General features: G+C 34.3%; 3 protein-coding genes across 9 annotated transcripts; 2 read left to right on the forward strand and 1 right to left on the reverse strand.

Moving 5' to 3' along the window:
• The first annotated feature begins 3,130 nt into the window (after positions 1–3,130).
• Positions 3,131–5,482, forward strand: LOC117607757 (uncharacterized). The gene is made up of 3 exons (XM_034331838.2): positions 3,131–3,646; positions 3,724–4,185; positions 4,502–5,482. Exons 1-3 carry the CDS (start codon positions 3,359–3,361, stop codon positions 4,619–4,621), a joined length of 870 nt encoding a protein of 289 aa, XP_034187729.1. The 5' UTR covers positions 3,131–3,358; the 3' UTR covers positions 4,622–5,482.
• Positions 5,483–7,927: 2,445 nt separating this feature from the next.
• Positions 7,928–16,464, reverse strand: ari-1 (E3 ubiquitin-protein ligase ariadne-1). 5 transcript variants are annotated; one of them, XM_034331829.2, is made up of 9 exons: positions 13,669–14,070; positions 12,892–12,966; positions 12,470–12,743; positions 12,223–12,393; positions 11,930–11,995; positions 11,637–11,852; positions 11,013–11,570; positions 10,610–10,836; positions 7,928–10,538 (listed from the first exon to the last, which is right to left on the reverse strand). In XM_034331829.2, the coding sequence occupies exons 3-9, from the start codon at positions 12,674–12,676 to the stop codon at positions 10,457–10,459; spliced, it is 1,527 nt and encodes a 508-aa protein (XP_034187720.1). In that variant the 5' UTR covers positions 12,677–12,743; positions 12,892–12,966; positions 13,669–14,070; the 3' UTR covers positions 7,928–10,456. The 5 variants fall into 5 exon arrangements, with proteins under 5 accessions (XP_034187720.1, XP_034187723.1, XP_034187722.1 ...); XM_034331832.2 differs by lacking the exons at positions 12,892–12,966; positions 13,669–14,070 and adding an exon at positions 16,209–16,464; XM_034331831.2 differs by lacking the exon at positions 12,892–12,966 and having other exon boundaries at positions 13,669–14,048.
• Positions 14,504–21,750, forward strand: Aduk (unc-51 like kinase 3 homolog Aduk). 3 transcript variants are annotated; one of them, XM_034331834.2, is made up of 9 exons: positions 14,505–14,711; positions 16,588–16,739; positions 17,254–17,468; positions 17,533–17,759; positions 18,958–19,219; positions 19,714–19,917; positions 20,415–20,599; positions 21,428–21,506; positions 21,583–21,750. In XM_034331834.2, the coding sequence occupies exons 1-9, from the start codon at positions 14,625–14,627 to the stop codon at positions 21,618–21,620; spliced, it is 1,449 nt and encodes a 482-aa protein (XP_034187725.2). In that variant the 5' UTR covers positions 14,505–14,624; the 3' UTR covers positions 21,621–21,750. The 3 variants fall into 3 exon arrangements, 2 of the variants coding, with proteins under 2 accessions (XP_034187726.2, XP_034187725.2); XR_013062288.1 differs by lacking the exon at positions 21,583–21,750 and having other exon boundaries at positions 14,504–14,711; positions 20,415–20,699; positions 21,428–21,524; XM_034331835.2 differs by lacking the exons at positions 21,428–21,506; positions 21,583–21,750 and having other exon boundaries at positions 14,504–14,711; positions 19,714–19,921; positions 20,415–20,552.
• The last annotated feature ends 258 nt before the right edge of the window (positions 21,751–22,008 follow it).

Consider the following 22,008-nt stretch of genomic DNA (forward strand, 5'->3'; position numbering starts at 1 on the left):
TACAAGTATCATTGGGATAGATAAGATGATCAAGCAGCGCCGAATCAAGGGGCTCTAAAGGGGGCTATAACCCTGGGCCCACTTTTCAGGGGGCTCCATTTTAAGCTTTCCACTTACTATGAAATTAGAATAAAATTCAATTTTTGAACCAAAGGGGCTTCGAAAATTTGATATTCCCGAGCCCCCAGAATTAATATAAATGACCTGGACCTAAGAAAATAGCTTTGGGTAACTATACCACCTTGAGCCTGAATTTTTTTTATCCGTTATAAGTTTGAAAGTACAATTAATTACTAAGGATAATTAATTAAAATACACATATCCGGCAGAAATGATATTGTATAGTCATGAATATGGTTAAGTAAAAAAGAAGAGATCACCGAAGGGCCCAGTCTCTGCACCCCTGTGCCCTGTTCGAGTTAAATTACTATAGAAGACTTTATCCACTTTAGGCACCGGCCGTCAGGCAATCATCCTATTGCCGTACCATAGTATCATGAATGACGGTAAGAAAAGCCACCGAGAGCCGGTTGCCACGAGTTCCCCTGAAATACTGTGTGCCGTTCACTCTCTTGTATTCCCACGGTCCACTTCGCAAACAGAAAACAATGTTCAGTGATTGTATTTTCAATCGTTCAGACCGATGATAAACACACGTGGGGGTTCGTCTTGACGGATCTGTCAGGATACTTGATATGTTTGTTACCGTTGCCTGACGGTTTAATGAAACGGACAGAGACAAAGCACGATTGTTACCAATCTAAGGTAATTCAAGAACAGATGAGTTATCAGAAGAGACGATATGCGCGACCTTATCCACGGTATGAGAGGATAATGTAAAACATGATAAATTGAGCATTTGTGTGGATGTACAGCATTGAGCATGGTGGAGTTTCCTAGGGAAAATGGTATTTCTCTATACTACCATTTGCCCTAGGAAAGCTTACAATGCTCAGAACTGTACACGATATTCTTCACCTCGTCCAATGATGTAAACAACGAACACTATTTTACCTAAAGTTCGAACATACTGATCAATTCAAAGAATTTCTCATATGAAACGTTCGTGATCCACAAAGCTCCTTATTGCGTCTCTTGCCACTTTAAGAAGCAACTGTAAGATAATGACCCAATTAGATGTCATTTACACATGACTCATATCGTCAATTTATCCATGTCCGGCCGCTAGGCTTTACTACCTTGCACGTAAGATTATCCACGTTTGGTATAGAAAGGTAAACCGCATCGAATAACAGGACAATAATAGCCACTGCACCTGCTAACTTCAATAGAAATTGTCGGTTTACATTCTCAAACATTCTTAACCTCGACCACATGTTGCTTAAACTTAAAATGATTTGCATGTTGAATACAAAGATACCTAAATAATAGGTAATATAAACCAAACAATTTGGTAATATAAACACTCCGGATCTTATTTTATTTCTCAGAACCGAAATGGTATGATCGTAATGGTTGACAAATCAGACTAAGATGCACCTAAATCAGCTGGATAATAATTACCACAACGGTGTATAACAGCGTTGCATCTGTGGATGGGGGGTGTAAAACTAGTTTGATGTCGACTGACGTAGGAGCTCTCATTTTCTTCGGCCACCTAGTATACACATCCGGTCGGCCGACACTCTGCAACTTTCCTACTTCATTCATCGACGCATTCTGTGGCCTTTGAAGGTTGCACAGGCAGAAAGGAGCGGGCACAGTCGCGCGCCGGCGATCATAGCCGGCCGGCGTGCTCGCCGACCAGTTTCAACATAATAATTCCTTCTTGGAAATACATATCGTATTGCCACCACATTCTGAAGCATCGCGAATACGAGTAATATCGCATTCGTTACAAGTGAATCGAGCTGCGAACACTTTGCACACCATCTTCCCATACCTTTTTCTGCTCAACTTGTTGCGCTACTAAGAAGTACCTTCCAAACGATCGTGCTGTTATGTAACGATGAAAACATCAATGCTATGTTACAAATACTTAAGTGATTATATACTTGAGTATGATTTTTGGCAGATATTTATATGAGAATAATATTTCTTCTGATGAAAATTGCTACTCTATAATTCCTTTGGGATATAAAGAGAAAAGGTACTTGTAGGTTATTGGGGCACAAAATGAGGGAGTCTAATATCTAGAGTTCCACTTGTATGGAGAACTGCGCATGCGTATCAGTACATCCACGTAATAGACTAGGTTAGAAATTTGAATGCTAAACCTTCCTTGAAATTTTGAAATTTTGAGATTTTATACATCATTTATCTACATACTCAGTTATTCACAAATATCGAAAAAATTATGACAGCGTCTGCAGGAAGTCATAATAACAGAGAGAATGGCATCGTCAATGAAATGGGAAACTACCAATGACTGGAATACCACCGTCATCTCTACGTCACCTTTGGGTCAGTAGCCATGACGTGGCTTTCACTGACTACACCAGCACAATCTCCATAGGTATTGCAACTTCTTGTAATCTGATGAACCATTTTCCTTAAAGATGCAACTATAAGGGAAAGGAAGTAAATACATCCAAATTTATTAGTAATCATACAAACACAGCGTAAAACTTTCTAACAAAATAACTCTAAATGGTTGTACACAATTTCTGATGCACAAACTTTCCTCGCCGCATTCCATGCTCAGAGATATAATGGTAAGGATACGGCTGGGAACGGTGCTCGATACCAAGCAAACTCCGCGTTCCATCGAAAATTCCGTTCGTTTCGATTCTCAGAGCGCACACAGGTATTCGCGCTTGTGGCGGTGCACGTGCGCGAGAGCACTCTTCGGAAGGGTGGGAGGTTATCGACGGCGCCTCCGCCGAGAAGCAGAGATAGGACACGAACGAAAAAGGAAAGGAGATAGTTCCAGTCGCACACATGTATAAAATTCCTATAGATGTTGCTTGAGTTTGTGTGGAATACGCGAGTAGTCAATGGTGGGGAGGAAACGTGAATGATCCATAGAAGCCGGTACCGTTGTGCACTTCCCTCGCCGAACATGTGTGAGCTTATAGAGAGTAGTATACGTATAGAAGAGAATGGAGTGGTGTTGAAGCGGGTAGGAAACGTCAAAGAAGTGGTGGGGAGTAACAGTCAGAGAAGTGGGGTGCGGGTTCGGCTTCGGCTTCGGAAATGGCCGCGGGAAAGTAGAGAGCGTTACGTCGTCTGGCAAGCGAGCCAAAGTTTTTCGTGTGCAGCGCTCGTTAACCCGGCGCTTCGGGCGATTCACCACACTTTCCACCACGGTGCCATGTTTTGAGAGGAAAAAAATTAAAATCGAGTAATAGTGTAAAATCTTGGTGGTGAAGAGCAGTGCGGGCGGTCGTGCACGAGGATGGCCGGCGACGACGGTGCACCACCGAACAATGAGATCCTCGGAGAGGGGCAGGCCGCGTCAGTGCGGGGGGAACCGCATTCCAGAGTGGGCGGCATCCTGGAATGCGATCCCCCCGGTAACAAGAATTCGTCGAGCGAGCGAGCCTGCGACGACGACTGCGACGAGTCTGTGATCGCCGACGACAGCGGAGGCGGTGGAGCAGTGATTGCCGGCGATAACGGCGCCCTGTGCCGATATGCCATCGGCACTGCCAATACCGCTATGTCTTTCATCGAAGTCTGTCAGGTAACAACCAACTGTCAATCTACCGTATGGCTTGCAGACGTCAACTCAGAAGCACCGTTAAATTACGTTTCTTCCAGATACGACTGCAGCATCTATTCCCACACTTGGTCTCCTCTACTCGGTACAATCTCTGCGAGGATTCCATAGAACTCACCGCGGAATGTTTGGCCAACGACGTGATACGGTATCTGCTGAAGGAAGATATCTATCTCATATCACGGGACCCTGTATCGAGGAGCATGAGGCACAACGTGTATCAGATGTTAAATAAACACAGCATATTGTTCGCGAGCATGGTGAACCGTTTGAACGTCGTGCCGGATACGGCATACGAGGCGTTCATGGGAGTCGCAGATGAGCTCTTCTTACACGGCGGTGTTACTTGGGCGAGGATCGTGTGTTTGTACGCGTTCATGGGCAGGCTTGCTCTGTGGGCTCGTGACAGACGAATGCACGCTCTCAAAAAGAGATTGCCGCTTTATGTGTCAAGATTCATCGGGGAAAAGGTGGCACATTTTATCAAAGGGTATGGAGGATGGGTAAGTACCACCTTTTTTACAACTTTTTTACAAAATAATGTCACAAATAATTGTAAGCATTTTTGGTTTCATATTAAAACTAAATCTAAAGCTAATTTAAAACTTAAATTTAATAAGTTCTATTTATGATTTTTAACTTTTTAGGTTAGGCCTAAATCTAGCCTTAATGTCACATTAACACTACTCAAAATTATTTCTAATACCTATTCATCTGATACATATTTCTAATACATATTCATATTTTTATCAGTTTCAATAAATTAAAATTTGAAAAAGTTCACCTTTTTTTTAAATTTAAAAACGTGTTTGTTTTTAGGAACAGTTGTGTATAGAATACCCTGTGGCAGAAGAGATCAGTGGAGCAATCTGGAGGAGTCTTTTAATGACAGGTGCTACTTTGGGTTTGGTTGCAACAATTTTAACAGTGACCTCCTGATAAACTCTTAGAAATTAAATGATGCAGGGTATGTTTCTGGTACAACCTATCAGTGTACTTATATTTAAAAAATGGAATTGTGTGATTGGAAAGCTGTCTTCAGTCAGTTTAGATTTTATATAACAAGTTTCCTATTATATTCATATTTTGTAATAACTGCAGCTCTGGACTAGTTAAATTAATGAGAAGATTCTTTATTTAATGTTATCAAAATATAATTTCATGTAATACTCAAAATTCATGTTTTAGACACACATTAGGTGTACAAATTAATTTGGTGCCTTTTTCTTTTTTTAATTCAATATTTGTTTTCAAAAAGTCATATTTTAGAAATTCACAAAAGCGCGGGGAAACATTCAAATTTAAATTAGTAACATTAAAGGCCCCTAATTGATTTTTACATGTAATATATACATATAGCAAACAGGAATCTCAAAATTGTATTGAATTTAGGTAGAAACAATCTAAATGTATTTATTTATAATTTATTTTAGTTAGAAAATATATTAAATAATAAATTTTCCTTGTCAATCAAACATTGTCATAATAAATATTTAGAATTTATAAATCGACACAACAGTGCCCGATCAGTAACATTTTTTAAACAGCAATGAATATTATATGTGGTAGTTTCTTAAAAATTTTATACACGTATTTAAAGATAATAAATATTTCTAAAAAAAATATCAATTTTCTTAGTCTGTATCTATTATTTTTCACATCTTTTATATCCCTGCATTCCTTACATCCTTATATCCTTATATCCTTGCATTCCTCACATCCCTGCATTTCCTATGTACCTCATTAGAGATCGAAAAATTGTGATGAATTTAATTTCCATTTTTACTGTCAGAGGGCGCTATTTCGCGGTACGAAATTTTTGCCCCTAGGGGCCGTATTCACAGGCGCAACTTAAGCAAAGACTTAAGACGTTCTTGACTAAGATAGTCTTATTCGAATAAGCAATGCTTAAGTCGCTATGTATTCACAGTCGGCGAATAAGACCGACTTAGTTAAGGAAGCGATGCTTAAGCTTTGCTTAGTGAAGTCCATGCTTAAGTCAAAGAGGAAGTATAACAAGAGGCGACACTCCCGGCGGCACCTTTGATGTCGACGATTCGCTGTCCCTGGGTTGTATCAACGAGCGAGAAGTTTGAATGAATTGGATGTAGTGAATAAAACCCAGTTACATTTCTACATAAATGATACATATTTTTACCTACATGGGTGCGAGGTAAAATAGAATGTGCATTTGAAAAAAAAATGTTTTCTAAAGTAAATAAATAATTGTAAAAGGATTCGTCTGGATTGATGTAATGTCTCCCTGATGATATGGACCTGCAGTTGCTAAAGATCAAACATATTTATTCTCATTTATCTAAATTATTTATTCTTATGTATTTATATATTAAACACTTATTATGTACTTAAATGTATTTTTATCGGCTATGACTACAACACGAAATTTTGCTGGAAGCTCAAATTCAGGATTATTACTGCTCTCTTCTTGAATATTTGTATCTGATATGAAAATAGGAGGACCCATGTACTATTTTAAATGCTTACTACATACTCTGCGGGTCTTGTGGTAGTGTTCATATTCCGAAGCAGGAAGATCTTCTCTACCACATGCCTGAAGCCAGAGCTTGCATCTAAAGAACATAATGATATAAATATATATACTTGAATCATGTTATTAGTAAATCCATCTGAAGCGTGTAGTAAATCCATCAATGCCATTAACATTTTCCACGTTTCCTAATAATTCTTCTCCATCTTCATTTTGGTTTTCAATTTCATCTTCTTCTACAAGAATGTCATTGAAAATTAGGGCTAAATTATGCAACACAGCACATGCAACTACCGTTGTTGTAGAACATAAGAACTTCGTTGTTAAACCCCTTGTAAGACATGGAAAACGGCGCTTCCAAACACCGAACGTTCTTTCTACTATCTGTCGGGTCCTGATCTGGATTTCCTTGTACTTGTGTCGATCGAATAATTCAATGTTAATTTGTGCATCAATCAGTCGACTAAAGAGTATCAGTATTACCTTATTTTTTCTTCAGACTGTGGATTCCACAGGGGTGTCATGAGAAAGGACAGACAAAACAATCAAACGGGTCACTCCCGTCTCGATATTCGTGGATATATATACAAATTATGATCAATGTCCTCGATATCCGCAAAGTCCAACTCCATTTTGTACTTTTTTAAAAATAATTTACCACAATTAATCAAAATAAATCGTTCAACACTGCACAATAACACCTTCAAACGCGTGCATAAGTCCTCAATATCGTCGACTTAAAAACATAACCTCAATGAAGCCAAATAAGAACTCGTATCCTACAAATAAGGCGGACTTATTCGACTGTGAATCCACAGCGATAAGCATCTACATTCCTACGCAAATGCTTAATCTGATGCTTAAGACGTTGCTTATTCGGAGACTGTGAATCTACCAGCTTAGAAATAAGTTGCGACTCTGAATACCGGCCTATGTCTATCACTATCACTAATTTCGCCCCCACAGGGGCCGGCGCTTTTTGGGGACTTATCTGTCCCCATGTTGCCCAACTAACACTATCGTCCACGCGCATTGGGGATGGGTTGGCAGCACTGCCAACCCCAAACCTCGCGCATTTTTTAAATTTCTCCTTCTTTTCTTTTCCATACTTTTACTTCTGTAAACTTATCTCTCCATACTGTTATCGTGGTCGATGTGTGTGTGTACGTGTGGCCCCTTTTAGTCGCCTCTTACGACAGGCAGGGGATACCGTGGCCGTATTCTAAGCCCCCCGAGCCACAGGGGGTAAAAGTATGTCTAGTCTTGTTAGATCTGTAGTCACTGTATGTACTACGCATGAAGTCACTGATTAGTCATTAGAGACTGTACCTTAAGCGTTACAGTTTAAAAGATATTTTCTTAAATTAAAAAGAAAAAAAAAGAAAAAGAAAGACTAATTCTGTAGTGTTACAATTATTAAAAATATATTTTTCAGATATTGATATAGTTTTATTTAAAGTAGTATACTTATTCAAACGTAAATACAATCTATGTACTACTCAAAATATATTGATTTATTGATCGATATCAGAATGTAGGTATTTTAAAAATTTCTAAAATACATAATTAATTAGCGAACTTACTATTATCTGACTCTTTTTGTATTCATTTAAATGTGACAATGTTAGTAAAATATCATTGTGTAGATCATTGATCTTTTGACTGCTGAATTAAACACATGATTTCACTAATGTTATATATTACGTGGTTTCTGCGTACAGATTGAGAAGTAATAGGTATTAAAAACATGCTAACAGAGAGCGCTTCTTTGAGTAGTATCAAAGTTCTTGATACCATTAAAAGTTCCTAGTGCTCTTTTTTTAACTTTTACATTCATGGGATATGTTTAACAATAATTGAAAAGTCCAAAATTAATTACTTAAAATTTATCGCACATATCTTAATAAATAGATAATGATTTTAAGGACGAACAATATACATTGGTGTAACTAGGTAGGGGCCAGGGTGAGCCCCTAAAAAAAACGTAAAATTTGCAAAATTTCAGAGTTCTAAAAATTTCAAAATTCAAAACCCGAAACTCCAAAATATCAGAAATCACAAATTCCGGAACTTCAAAATTCTAAAAATCTAAAACTTAGATTATTCAAAATACCAGATTTCAAAAATTTCAAAATTCTCTTGTAGACAAGGCCGCGTTTACTCCTGGGCAAAATGGAAGTATATGTTATTACTGCATGAAATAAATAAACCAAATGATATAAATATATGTAAGAAAGACCGCGATTTCCATGTATATACCCAGGGCTCAAATAGCTCTAGACGCGGCCCTGTTCGTAGAATCTTATTTTAACAGAACTAAATACTTTGCCTAATTGTAATACGTAATTCAACTAAAACAGAACAAAATTAAACAGTATTAAACATCCTGGTCCATTCCATAAAAGAATTCTAATTACACCAATGACAATATACGAAACTTTTTCAGATCTTCTTTTAGAATATCTCTTACGTTTGAATATAAAGAACTGTTTATTCCCTGATCATTGTTTATAAGTTGATGAATTACATAAACGTATCATATAAAACCACGAACCAGAGAATAATTTGCTGCGAATTATATTCATGTCTAACAGTTCTCTTACTTTTACTCTGATTTTGCGACTGTACAGAAAACAACTGTATTTTTACCTTTTTAATTCCTAACATGGATAATAGTAAGAATCAACAATTTTTTCTTCTTTTCATAAACCTTCAAATGTTTCTACTTTAAGTTCACTAATATTGATATTACAACTATGTATTATGCATTTATATGTGAATATGTAACTATATAACTGTACAAATGGAACTTATTTCGTTCCCCACTTATATAACAGTAAGTGATCATTGTACTACATTCATTCACCACAAGTTATTTGATTAATGATATATGAAGCATATCGTCAGCATTACGAGAACATCACATCAAACAAGTTCTATCTGAAATTATTCATTTACAATTTGTTTAAATATATAAAGGAATTATTTCTATAAAAATATGCAAATTTTATCCATCGCCGCACCCCAAAAATAAATTTCAAATTTTTAAAAACGTTGGACCCTTTTGCGTTAACTTCAATAATTTCTTAGAAATAAATTAAAACTCCTTTCATTCCGATTTTCGCTTTCTTGATTTTAACAGATGCAATATCGAGCATGATAAGTTTCCCTAGGAAAAATGGCAGGAAAAAGGAATGTTCAAAATCCTAATTTGAGGTACTAATTTAACTGGATATAATTTTTAATTATTAAATATGATACAATATAACATATGTATTAAATTTCAAGATTCCGAAACTAAAATTTCAAAATTTTTTTAATCTGAGAAATTCAAATTTAAAAGTTCTAAAGAAACAAATTAAAAATTTTAAAATATTAGGAGTAAAATATTCCCGGGTAAACGTTTATACACGAGTGGTAGAGCTTTTTCTTCCTATATCGCCATTTTGCCTAGGCAAACCTCGTATGTTCTATACTGTACAGAATTATTCGTTTAAACAATATTCAATTTATTACATAGAAAGTAAGAACTAAAATAATATAAGTTGATGTAAAAATTGCACATGATACTGACGACACGATCACTTAAATTCAGTTTCTCATAAAGAATTGGCAGTTATAGCCTGGACACAATTACTGTCCAAAATAGAGCGAAAATGGTAGACATTTTATCCAGCACTATCCTTTTTTTCTTTTATCCCTTCATAAATCGAGTGCACAGGACTGAGAATAAAAGACAAGGTTAAGGTAATCTAGTGGCTATATTAACCTTTTCATTATCTATTTGAAGAACTCTTGAAAAGTCTTTTCCATTTCAAAGATTATGTAATACTTTCCCAGAGAATCTTATAATAGTATGAAAAGGTGAACCGTATTATACTATTAAGCAAATTTCCGATAAATTGTTCAATTTCTTTTATATCTATATATATAAAATTCATTCGAGACTTGAAAATATTATTGCAAGGCATGTTTATGAAGGATGAAAATAGCACGCAGCGAGTGCAAATTAGCATCAGTAATTAATACAAAAGTACTTTACATTTAGCCTGATGATAATAGGATTTCAATTTTTTAATAAATTCAAAATTCAGTAACGATATATGTGTTGCCACAGATCATATATATATCTAACACGTAAATCACTCAATGACATGCTCTATTTATGTCTCTTGTCAGCTTTCTTGATTTATCACAGCTGGGGCTAAAACGACAAGAAAGGAACCTTGTCCGGTACGCCCTGAAAACGAAGCTGGTGCAGATCTCTATTCCACGTAATCCCACCAATCCTTTTCATAACCTTCGTGAACATGCTCCAAAAGCACCTTCCTTCGACTATCGCAATATCTTTAAAAAAAAAATTTATTTTACAATATTAGAATTTTATTATTTTTCATATAAAGATAATTATAACTTACCTATATTTATCCTGAACTTTCTGTTTAATGTCAGCAAGATTTTCACTTGTAATATCTCGTTCTAAATACTCGGAAAGACGTTCTGTAGTGCCCTCTAAATCTTTTTGGTTGTCCTCAAAAATCACAGATTGGTTATTCTTTCGCACGTAGTAAGCAAAAACGTAAGTATACATAAGTGTCTGTCTACAAGAACACAAGATATCTACTGCTTTCTTTAAAAATTGTACCTAGAAATGATATAAGAATGTAAATAATTTTTTCAATAAGATAGTTTTGAATTTCGATAGGGTAGGCCAGGTCCCTTATGTTTATAAGCAGTCTCAAATGTTTAATACAGTTTACATCTTGGGGGGTACCTAGCTTACTCTACCCTCTACCTAGTGGCCCCAACAATTAATTCTACCTCAATCCAAGACATGTTATGCTGCTGCATCTCTTCCATTTTTTCCTTCACACTCGCGTAGAGTTTACTTTCGAATTTCAGTGACTGCATATGATTCATATATCTATTGCAATAAAATAAGTATCTTTGTAACGCAGATCGTGATTTTTCTTGAGCATCTCTAGCTGCCTTAGCCTCTTCTTCATCATAACGATTACAATTATACCAACTAGAACCATGTGGTTCCCAAGGTCCAAGACACACCCAACAAAAATCAGTTTTACAATTTTGATTTTTGCACACCATATGATTACATCCACCGTCCTTTTCAATAGTAACATTACATTTCGGACACTCTTTTGTATTCGCGGCGATCCAGTTTGATGTTTCGGAATCATCATCACACTTCTTAATCCATTTACGCAGTAAATGACATTTCACGGGATCATGCCAATTCTCACCGCAATGGAAACAAAATGTGTGTCCACATTTACAAGTGACTGGTCTTGCTTCTACATACTGTACTTTTATAGCGTTATTACAGTCTGGAGATGGACACCACCTTAATAACCTATTACACTGTAACATAATTCAATTAGTATAATAGAAAATTTTTTTTTAATAAATAAGAGTATTCATATTTACTTCGACAAAACTATTAGTTATTAGGTGTTGATACTTCAGTTTAACTCTTGGATCTTTCACAAGACGCATCACACTGGCATCGTCAACTAAAATGTCACAGGCATGCGCTGCACACGCTATCGTTTGACCCACTCCTTCTTCCATTATTTTAGTGGTGAGATACTCTCCCCAGCAACCAGTACAAAAGCGATGGCCACATTCAAGACCAGTCATCATCTAATTTTGGTTAAAAACAAGTAATTTGAACACAAACATCAGCACATTATATCTGATTGAGTATTATGTATACATACTGCAGATGGTTGCACTGTGAAACAGATTCCACATTCTTCTGTACCATTTGTTGATGTTCTTCGAGACTGTAAATATGATTTTGGTTATTTATGTTACATGCATAATATGCAAAAAAATATTAGTGTAACTAGCATTTTTTCCTAGATGGACTAGGTACCTTAGAAATTTAGAAATATTTTAATTCTGAAATTCTAAAATTTTAGAGTCTGATCTTAATTTTTTAAAATAGGTGGGAGACCAGATCCATTCCCATTTAGTTACACAAATGGATAGAAAAATAAATATTAATCACCAGAGAACTCTGTGATGATCGATTTCTATTTAATGGACCCTTTCTGAATGGATTAATGACTCTTGCTTCTGCAAATAATTTTTCTTGATCACCATCATAAAAGCGTTCCATTAATTTCTCTTTATCCCACTTGAAATGATTTAGTAAGATGCGAGTAGTTGTTGCTGGTATCTACAATTAAATCACACAATATTTCAATTACATCTATATAAGACCCACAATTTTTTTCTTTTGTTTCTTAACCTACTTCCACAACAATGTTGACTTCCTTAATGGAGTCAACCATATGCTGCACTATTTCTTCTGTAGACAAAACTTCAAAAGGATAATCATCAACATCCGTTGCCCTTTCTCTTGGATTTCCAGCTTCTATTTCCATCGCAAAATCCACATCATCCCCACTGGATTCATTACCAGAATCAACATCATCATACATTTCCTCTTCAGAATCCATTATAATCCCTCTGATTTATTTAGCAATCAATGTACAAATATATCCTTTTATTCTATCTATTTTGCACCTGTGTAAAAAATTGTTATGCCTCAAACTCCATTTTGTTGCAAACAATGAAAGCACCACAATTAAATGAAAACAGAAGGTTTCAGAAGTTTTCGAGTAATTATGAAAAATATAGTTGTATCCAATGGATATTAAGAAATGTATCGCACCTGTACCCGCGAAATACTGTTGTATCGGAACAAGGTGAAAACAGCTTATGTTTCAGTACATGACGTCATCATTCTCTACTTCCCGAATAAAGGAAGAAGCATTATCGTCCATTTCTCATTACTTACACTATCGATGAAATATCACAGAATGACAAGAACAACACGAATCCTTCGATAATATGAACGACTGAAACTTCAGAAAGTTTTCGAGCGACATAAACGAGAATAAAATCAGCTGCCAAAACATCCGAGTTGAACTCCGGCAGCTGATACACCGAACGCTATTATCACGGCAGAAACGATGAATGAGCTATCGTGCTCTCAGCCAATCAGAATGCTTCTATGTAAACGTCAACCAATGACGGCTCTCTGTTTATCGCGGTGATTTTTTACATTGTTCTTTAATTACTTTTAATGCTTTGTTTTAGTATTCAGTAGTTATACGATTGATAAATTGAAATAATAAAGTATACGATAAATTATAGCAAAATGTAATTATAACCTTACAAAAATTATAGATATATACTAATTGGAACTTATAGCGGGAATTTTGAATGAGAATTACTTTCATAGATAAATATTTAAATACAGCACACTTTCATTTTAATCACATATTTAACCGCTTTGCAAACATTATAATGTATGTAAATAGTTATATTGCAAGCCATAATAATTATATTGATTTTGTGTAATGTAAACAGTTTAAAAACATAATCAATGATTTCAACAAACATGAAATACACCTTGCACAATATCTAATATTTACAAAGTTATTACCATTCAAAATCTTTTCATCCATCGCACTGGACAAATCAGTAGGCTAATCCATAAGTAAATCTATACTGCTCCATTTGCTGTGATAAACGGAACGAGCTTATAGCTCGAGCACTGCTGTCACGTCCATAGTAATGCGGTACGGATGCCCTTTTTTCCTAACGATTCAGCCAAATACTTTGTTATTTTATATTCGCTTTTTCTAGTTGGAATTAAAGTTTGGTGATTGGTGAACAAGAATAAACACAAAATTTCACGTAATACTATCCGAGGAAGTGAAAATCTATCAGTGACGCGACAACGAAATGTCCTCGTCGCCAACTAACGTTTTACTGGCTCTAGTCAACTACTTGAAGTGTGCTCCTTGTGCGACACAGCTGATACATGGGCGTCTCTATGAAGGATGCTATTTTAATAAATTTATTTCCAAAGAAAAATTTAATCCTGCAATTAATTGTAAATTAAATTAAATATATACAAACCCATGAAATATACTCAATATAATTTTTTTAAAGCATATAATTTATAAATTATAATTTTTTTTTACTTTACTTCAAATTGTTAAAATTATCTTTGTTATATAGTAAGATTGAAATTAATAAAAACTTTATAAAAGTGACGTTATATTATTATTTACACGTTATAAATTTCTTCTTACCTTATTTAAAACTATTCAAATTACATTTATTATGTAACAAGATTAGAATAAATAGAGATTTAGCAATAACTGAAATAGTATTTCTATTAATACTAATCGTATAAGAATTTTTGTTTCTGACGTATGTTTGTTTATATGTAAAGAATATTTAGAAATTAATGATAATATTGAAGTCTTACGCCATTGCGAATATGAACGATAAGCAGCAACCTCACACTGTTCCGTCAAAATTAAAGCTAACCCTATAGTGTTGTAATATTTGAGGTAAATGTCGGAGTGAATTACACGGTTATCGGGCAAAATGAGTTTGCCCAGTTCGAGTGATTATTGTTTGTTAGAAAAAATCGGCTCAGGAAGTTATGCAACTGTTTACAAAGCATTTAAAAAGGTAAGTACATTTTGTGGTTCGATGCGGTATACAAAACATATGACAAAACAGTATTGTAGCTAGATTAACTGGTGCCGCGATTTTTTCCTTTTAAATTATGCAGTTTGTTATATTTATTAAATTAATTACATATTTTTATTTAAATTTTTATTTTTTATTTTATTGACCTATAAAAGTAATTCGTATTCTAATTTTCTTCCCTTCTGCAAATTTGCATAATTTCCTCTACTTCTATTTTCATAATTATTCCAATGGAAACAATTGTTTGTTATTTGTAGTAAAAATTTTAATTAGTAACGCATAGTATGCTTATAGCTTTAGTACCTTTTTTATGTATAATATAATACATAATACTTTATTTCTCTTTGCTTACACTTAAAGTAGAATACTCCAATGCCATAATATATAGGTCGGTAAGTGATTATGTATTAGACGGATAATTTAGTAACACTCTAACACGGGTGTGAAGTCGATAATTTATAACCGTATCTGCCCAATAATTAAATATTTATATTTGAATTTAATTTTTAATATGTTCAAATTGATTTGAATAGAATAATGAAAAATTAATGAATCTTCCACGTGTACCGATTACCGTGAATTTTAGATACGTTACGCACGATAAATTCAAAGTTACGACATAAAAAAATATCTATAAGAAAAGGCGCTCCCCCTCCGATTTCGATAACTAAAATATGTTGTAAAATTTAACATTTTAAGCAACTTTTTTCCTCTAAGATATATGTCGGACTTGATTAATTTACGCGAAAATATATTGTTATTACCACAGCGAATTCCGCCTATACGTATGCATCCGTAGCCACGTGTGCGTCGGCTCGCTTGCCTACCGTTTGTTTTAAGCAGCACCATATGATCCGGTTCCTATTCGTACAATGGGTGAACTGAAAAATCAAATTATGACGTTTGACTCAAGTGGCTGGCCACCGAAAAGCGACCGGAATATTAATATAGTATAATATAATACAACCTAACCTAACGTAACCTAACCAATCATTGTGCACCACAATGTATAATACTAACGTTGACGGAATATAATTTTTTCCATTATTTATACATCTAGGTTAAATCAGGCGGCCGGCCACGCAAGTCCAATGACAAAATGATTGAAATTAGTTAACTTTGAGTTTAAGTTCACCCGTTGTATGGACAGTAGCCGGGCCATGTGGTCCTGACAGAAACAGTAGAGAAGCGAGGGTTGCTTGCCGACGTGCACACAGCCACGGACATATACGTATACAGGGGAAGTTCAATGCATTAGTACTCATAGTTTTTCACGAATATCTCGCAAACTACTCAAGTTCGACATATAGCTTAGAAGAAAAAAGTTGCTTAAAATGTTGAATTTTACAACATATTTAAAAATCATCGAAATCGTAGGGGAATAGCTTTTCTACAAGTTCACTACATTTTTAAATTTCAATTCATAATAATTAAAACAAAAATATTTGTATAGAAACAAAGCATTCCAACACTTACGTTAAACTATAAATATGTCCCTTTTATACAGTGGCCGCTTATATTGTAATCTATCATATCATCAGTATTATACAAATAATCACGTTAAAAGTATATTCCACGTAGTCGATCGAAGATTGCACGAAACCATAAACAAACCTTTGCACCAGTTTTTTTCCCCTGTTTCGTCGGTTCACTATTGATTTATATTAGCGAGTCATGGAGTCAAGTGCAACTTGTTTAAATACATTTTAATGACTGAACTTTGGCCACCGAATGACACCGTTTATTTGAGAGGTAGCCAGAAAGATGGTCGTTGCATTGAAGAGTGAAAAAAAAAAACCAAAGTAAGTTTATCTCAAGGCGACTTAACGCATGCTATTGTTGGTTGGTTTTGTAGGATGGATGCCGAGAGGTAGTCGCAATCAAATGTGTAGACAAATCGTCGCTTTCCAAGTCGGCTATCGATAATCTCGTGACCGAGATCAATCTCCTAAAGATACTGAAGCACGAGCATATAGTGGAAATGAGAGATTTTTTCTGGGACGATGGGTTAGTCGATTGTCCAAGTTACAGTATTTTAGCCCCTTAATCCTTGAACAGCGGAGTCTGGGTCAATCGTGACCTAGACTTAAAAAACGTATAATAGGGTATTAACTTAAAATTAAATGTATAATTTTTCAAGCAAAAGGGGTTCATATGTTAGAAGAATAATTTTTTAAGGAACACTGTAAAATTTAGAAAATGAAAATAATATGAAATATGATATTAAATTAGGAGGGTTAATCCTTTGAAAATGAAATATTCCTTAGCTTGACACAATATACTCTCAGAGCTGTTCCTAACACTGAGCAATCGGGGCACTTGCCCTGGATTTTACAATTTATACTTTTAAAATACTAAAACCATAAAATTTTACAATAAATGATAAATACAAAATATACGTGTTACATTATACAGAGAGTCGAGAAGTAATTTGTATTTCTAATACTTATAAAATCATTAGATTGATTCTCTAATTATTTTAAACAACATAGAACGTGTTTATCACTTCTATATAACGCAGGCACATATACATCGTGATGGAATACTGTAACGCCGGTGATTTATCGAGCTTTATAAGGAAGAAGCACAAGCTACCCGAGCAGATTTGTCGTAGATTCTTACAACAGCTCGCGCTAGCTTTGAAATATCTACGCAATCACAATGTCTCTCACATGGACTTAAAACCGCAGAACTTGTTACTAACCAGAAAGCCACATTTGGTACTAAAACTCGGAGGTTCGTTTCATTGATTCCAATCATAGTTATTCCACGATTTTTCTTCTTTCCTGTTTCGTTTCAGATTTTGGTTTCGCTCAGTATCTTTCGAATTCGGAACAAAAGTTTACCATCCGTGGTTCTCCTTTGTACATGGCGCCAGAGATTTTATTAAAACACAAATATGATGCTCGTGTTGATTTGTGGAGCGTTGGCGTGATTATGTACGAATGTCTTTTCGGCAAAGCTCCGTATTCTAGCAGTAGTTTTCAGGAATTAGCTGAAAAGATCAAGGACAAGCGACCTATTGAGGTGATTTTATTATAAATCTATTTTTCACAATGAACCACTGTTAGGTACTCCAAGTAATTCGTACGGTTTCCCCTTAACCTAACCTAACATAAGTCCACTTTACCGTTAGGTTTGCAGATTAGTTTTATTGCTTTACCTGCTTTTATGTATATAAGGACAATAAAATTTAATGAATCAAACTCTACTTTATATTGGGCAAATAAATAAATAAATGTAGTGCTAAAAAATATTTCATTGTTGAGTAAAAAATTCTAAAACATAGTTTTAGACCGGAGTAAGTAAATGGAAAGGTAAGTAGCTGCTCGATAATTCAAAAGCCTTTGGCGTTTTATAAATGGATCTTTCTAAGAAACGGACAATTATCAAGCGCCAATGAGATGCATGCTTTTATTCGCGACGCATTTGTCCTGTCACATAGGTATGCACTTATTGGCTAACTAGACAAGGGAGTGAAGCGCATGCGCGTATGTAAGTAATGCGTGTGCGCAGAACGTATACGTGAGTAATGACCTGAACACACGAACAAAGAGTGTTTTTCACAGGGAATTATCGAGCACCTAGTGAAGTAAAAGAATCCACTTATAATACTATATTAATGTAAACTATTAGATACATAATTAGTGTAGTACTAAAACCTAATTTAAATTGGTGCAGTAAATGGTAGAGCATACTAAAGCTTATAATTGGTTCATATTGGTAGAATAAATGGTAGAACAACCACAAAAAGCAATAAAACTAAAACTGATAGAATAAGTAAAGTTGATAGAAAAATCTTTGTGCTATACTTGTATAAGTCATTAGATAAATAGCTAGTGTAGTACTAAAGCATAATTTAAATTAATATAGTAAATAGTAGAATCCATGCTGTTTGACAAATTATATATTTTATGCGCTGACTACTAACCCGTAATTTATTTTTCTCCTGCACTTAGTTTTTGAAAAATTTAATTAACACGTTCGCTGCCGGATCGGAGAAGCTGGACGATTGCTGTGTGCCATAACGTTTAAGTTTTGATGATTTAGCACGCGATATCGCATCGGAAATCTAACACGCGATATCGCGTGAACGGCAGCGAACGCGTTAAAAAGTAAAGAAAATACAAATTTTCCACTAATCATGAATTTCATAAACAATACTATATAAATAATACAGTTTTTTTTACTAGAAAAACAATTTCTCTTTTATTATAAACTATAGCTACCCAAAGGATCATATATATCACCCGAATGCAAAGATTTATTGATGTCCTTATTGAAGCACAACCCCGAAGAAAGGATAACATTCGATGACTTTTTTGCCCATGATTTTCTGGACTTGTCTCATGCTCCTACAAGGGAAAATTATGATAAGGCGGTAGAATTAATACAAAAAGCTGTGAAATTGGATAGTGAGAAAAACTCCAAAGAAGCTTTTCATCTTTATTGCGAAGCTCTTAGATATTTTATTCCTATTCTTACAAGTAAGAATGAGTATATGATTATGAATAATTAAATACACAATTATTCCTATGAAGACTGATGTTATGGAATTGAGACGGTAGACAGATGCAGGGCCCATTTTGACCCATCACTAAAATGTCATTAAATGCAATATATTTTCATCTGTGTGTTCAACCCTTTACTTACTGGGAGCTTATTAAATAAGACTTTTCGACACCAATGGTTGTTAACGAAAAACCAATTAATAATATTTTGATTGTTATAAATTAATCTACAATTCAGTTGAGCTAAACACCGTGGGTTGAGCACGCGATATCGCGTGAACGCAACGAACATATTATTTTCAAGGACGGAGAGGTTGTTATATATATTTCATGCAGAGAATACTTTTATTTTATTCGTGAACTTTATAAATAAACTTTCTATGCATATATTGTACATTTAGTTGGATCAAATTGACTCTGCATCCACGGTACGAAGGTTGAAAGTACATAATTTAAATTCACTTTATTAGGTGAGACAGACTTGAAACGAAAAGAAACGTTAAGATCCCATGTTAATGATTATATTAGAAGAGCAGAGATACTTAAAGCATCATATTTAGATGACGATAGCGATAAAGTGAAGTGTGCACGAGTAGAGGATAAAGGAAGTTCTTCGTCGATTCGATGGATACCATTCTTGAACAGAGGAACTTCGTTTGTGTATCAAGAGCTACGTCTGTATAAAAATCTTTATAATACGATAATTCTTTTAATAAAATATACAAATTATCGAACAAATGTTGAATTCCACTTAAAAATACAGAAAGTGTTCATTATTATTTTTTAATTAAAGCATTACCCCGTATTAACGTTGTCTGTTATCAGGAAATATAAAAAATACATATTCGATTTTTCAACACTCCTTAGGTAACGCACGATTTGGAATTTAAATTTAATTTTAAATTCATACTCGTTTTCCTTTTTGAAATTTTATGCTATTTCTTTAGATACTATTTTTTCACTGTATGAAGGTCTTCCGTTTGAAAATTTGTAGCGCTCAATATTAATGCATGCACCATTTAGATGTTGAATTAACTTAAGCTAACTTAACTGAATTATACGGACAATTCAATTTACCTAAAGAGTGTAGAAAAATTAAATCATGTTCTTCTACGAAGAGTTAATAATGCGCAGAAGATGTTAACGTGTGTGCTTATCTATTTATTGATAGGAACTCTTAGTAAAACTACACCCAGTATGGCGGATGCGCTGGAGATAGGAGAGGTTGCAGAACAATATCTCGCAGAAGGAAACTATGCTCTCGCGTTAGAAAAATTTCAGGCCTGTTTAGGGATATTGGTACCCCTGTTGGGGAAAGAACCAGCAGGACGACGAAGAGATTTGTTACATAAACAGGTGATTACTTTCCTATTTCTAATTTTTGTCAAGAATTCATAACACGCGATATTGCGTGAACGGATATTTAGAGTGGATGATGGAGCATGCGATATCGGGTGTACGTATTTATACTTTTATTTTATTTAACACTAGAAGGACCAAATGGTAAGCGATTCCAAGTACTGTTCGTCTCGTAGAGCATAGATCTACAACTTTCGATCACAATATGTAAGAAAATAAAATAAAGGAGTTCAATTTTTGTAAACCGTCAGGGTGGTATCCTCCCTTTATATTCCGCTTGAATGCAGGTATAAAATTGCACCTAGTTTACGAAGCTGGCTGGCTGGAAAATAAAAAAAAAGATGGTTGATAGTTTGCATACATAGTCCTGGTGATGCCACGTGTAGTATAATAACGCATTTTAATGATGGCCGCCATAAATATGGTAATTTGATGCGGGAGTAACAAAGTATCTAAGTTTATGACTTAAATATACAATAAACTTAAATACAGGGTGTCTCAGAATTAATCGTACATACAACAAGAAGGCAACTAGAGGAGGGGGGTGTCAGAAGTGTCAGTTGAACACCCTTTTACGAAATTAAATACTTTCTTTTTCGATAAATACTTGCTAATTTTTCTTAAACCCTATTTTAATCGTATTTATACTATAATTATAATTATATTATTTAATTATACTTTTTAATATCATTGTTAAAGAATTTTTTTTAAGTACATAACCTATAAAATTTAACCTTATACTATTATAATTATTATTAATATTATACTCATAATTATTTGCCTTAAATATATAAATTTTATATATTATCTTACGATAATTACCAGGTACAACTGTGGATGAAAGAAGCCGAGAGCACCAAAGGCCTATTAGCAACTAAAGAAATGGAAGAATTCACGCAACATGGTACTGAATCAATCGAGCATTGTATACTACAATAATTAATAATTTACAATTTAAACATAAATGCTATTTTCATTAGTGATGGCCACTTCAATTGTTGGAGTTCAAATTGTATAAATGTTACATCGTTCGTCACATGTTTATGCACATAAATACGAATTGTACATAAAATATTTAATTTATAAAAAGATAAATAAATGATTTTGTATCAGATATTTAATGTCAATGAAATATAACATTTCGCTGTAATGAGTTTCATCGGTTTATTTAAATCAATGAAATTTGAAATAGTGTATTATTAAAAAATAATGAAATTATTATTGTCTATTTATTTATTAAAACATTTTCTAAAAATATACCAAAAAAATAATTGCACCAAATGTCTAGCTTTTGTGATTAAATTTTCATTAATAAATTGATTACTGCACATAATATAGAAACATTCGAAAACAATTGTTTTGTACATTATGTACTTGTTTTTAACAAATTACACGAAATATTTCAT

The sequence above is a fragment of the Osmia lignaria genome, chromosome 6 (assembly GCF_051020975.1).
Source record: "Osmia lignaria lignaria isolate PbOS001 chromosome 6, iyOsmLign1, whole genome shotgun sequence".
In the NCBI taxonomy this organism is placed as follows: domain Eukaryota; kingdom Metazoa; phylum Arthropoda; class Insecta; order Hymenoptera; family Megachilidae; genus Osmia; species Osmia lignaria.

What these genes read in the sequence shown, in the direction of transcription:
- ari-1 (XM_034331832.2), bottom strand. Translation starts at nt 12,676, where the DNA reads ATGGATTCTGAAGAGGAAATGTATGATGATGTTGATTCTGGTAATGAA. An exon ending in TCACAGTGCAACCATCTGCA is followed by an intron (nt 11,853 to 11,929) that starts GTATGTATACAT and finishes AACCAAAATTAG; the next exon opens with ATGATGACTGGTCTTGAATG. An exon ending in TAACTAATAGTTTTGTCGAA is followed by an intron (nt 11,571 to 11,636) that starts GTAAATATGAAT and finishes ATTATGTTACAG; the next exon opens with TGTAATAGGTTATTAAGGTG.
- LOC117607757 (XM_034331838.2), top strand. Translation starts at nt 3,359, where the DNA reads ATGGCCGGCGACGACGGTGCACCACCGAACAATGAGATCCTCGGAGAG. An exon ending in CTTTCATCGAAGTCTGTCAG is followed by an intron (nt 3,647 to 3,723) that starts GTAACAACCAAC and finishes CGTTTCTTCCAG; the next exon opens with ATACGACTGCAGCATCTATT. An exon ending in TCAAAGGGTATGGAGGATGG is followed by an intron (nt 4,186 to 4,501) that starts GTAAGTACCACC and finishes GTTTGTTTTTAG; the next exon opens with GAACAGTTGTGTATAGAATA.
- Aduk (XM_034331834.2), top strand. Translation starts at nt 14,625, where the DNA reads ATGAGTTTGCCCAGTTCGAGTGATTATTGTTTGTTAGAAAAAATCGGC. An exon ending in GATTTTTTCTGGGACGATGG is followed by an intron (nt 16,740 to 17,253) that starts GTTAGTCGATTG and finishes TATATAACGCAG; the next exon opens with GCACATATACATCGTGATGG. An exon ending in GTTTGTGTATCAAGAGCTAC is followed by an intron (nt 19,918 to 20,414) that starts GTCTGTATAAAA and finishes ATTTATTGATAG; the next exon opens with GAACTCTTAGTAAAACTACA.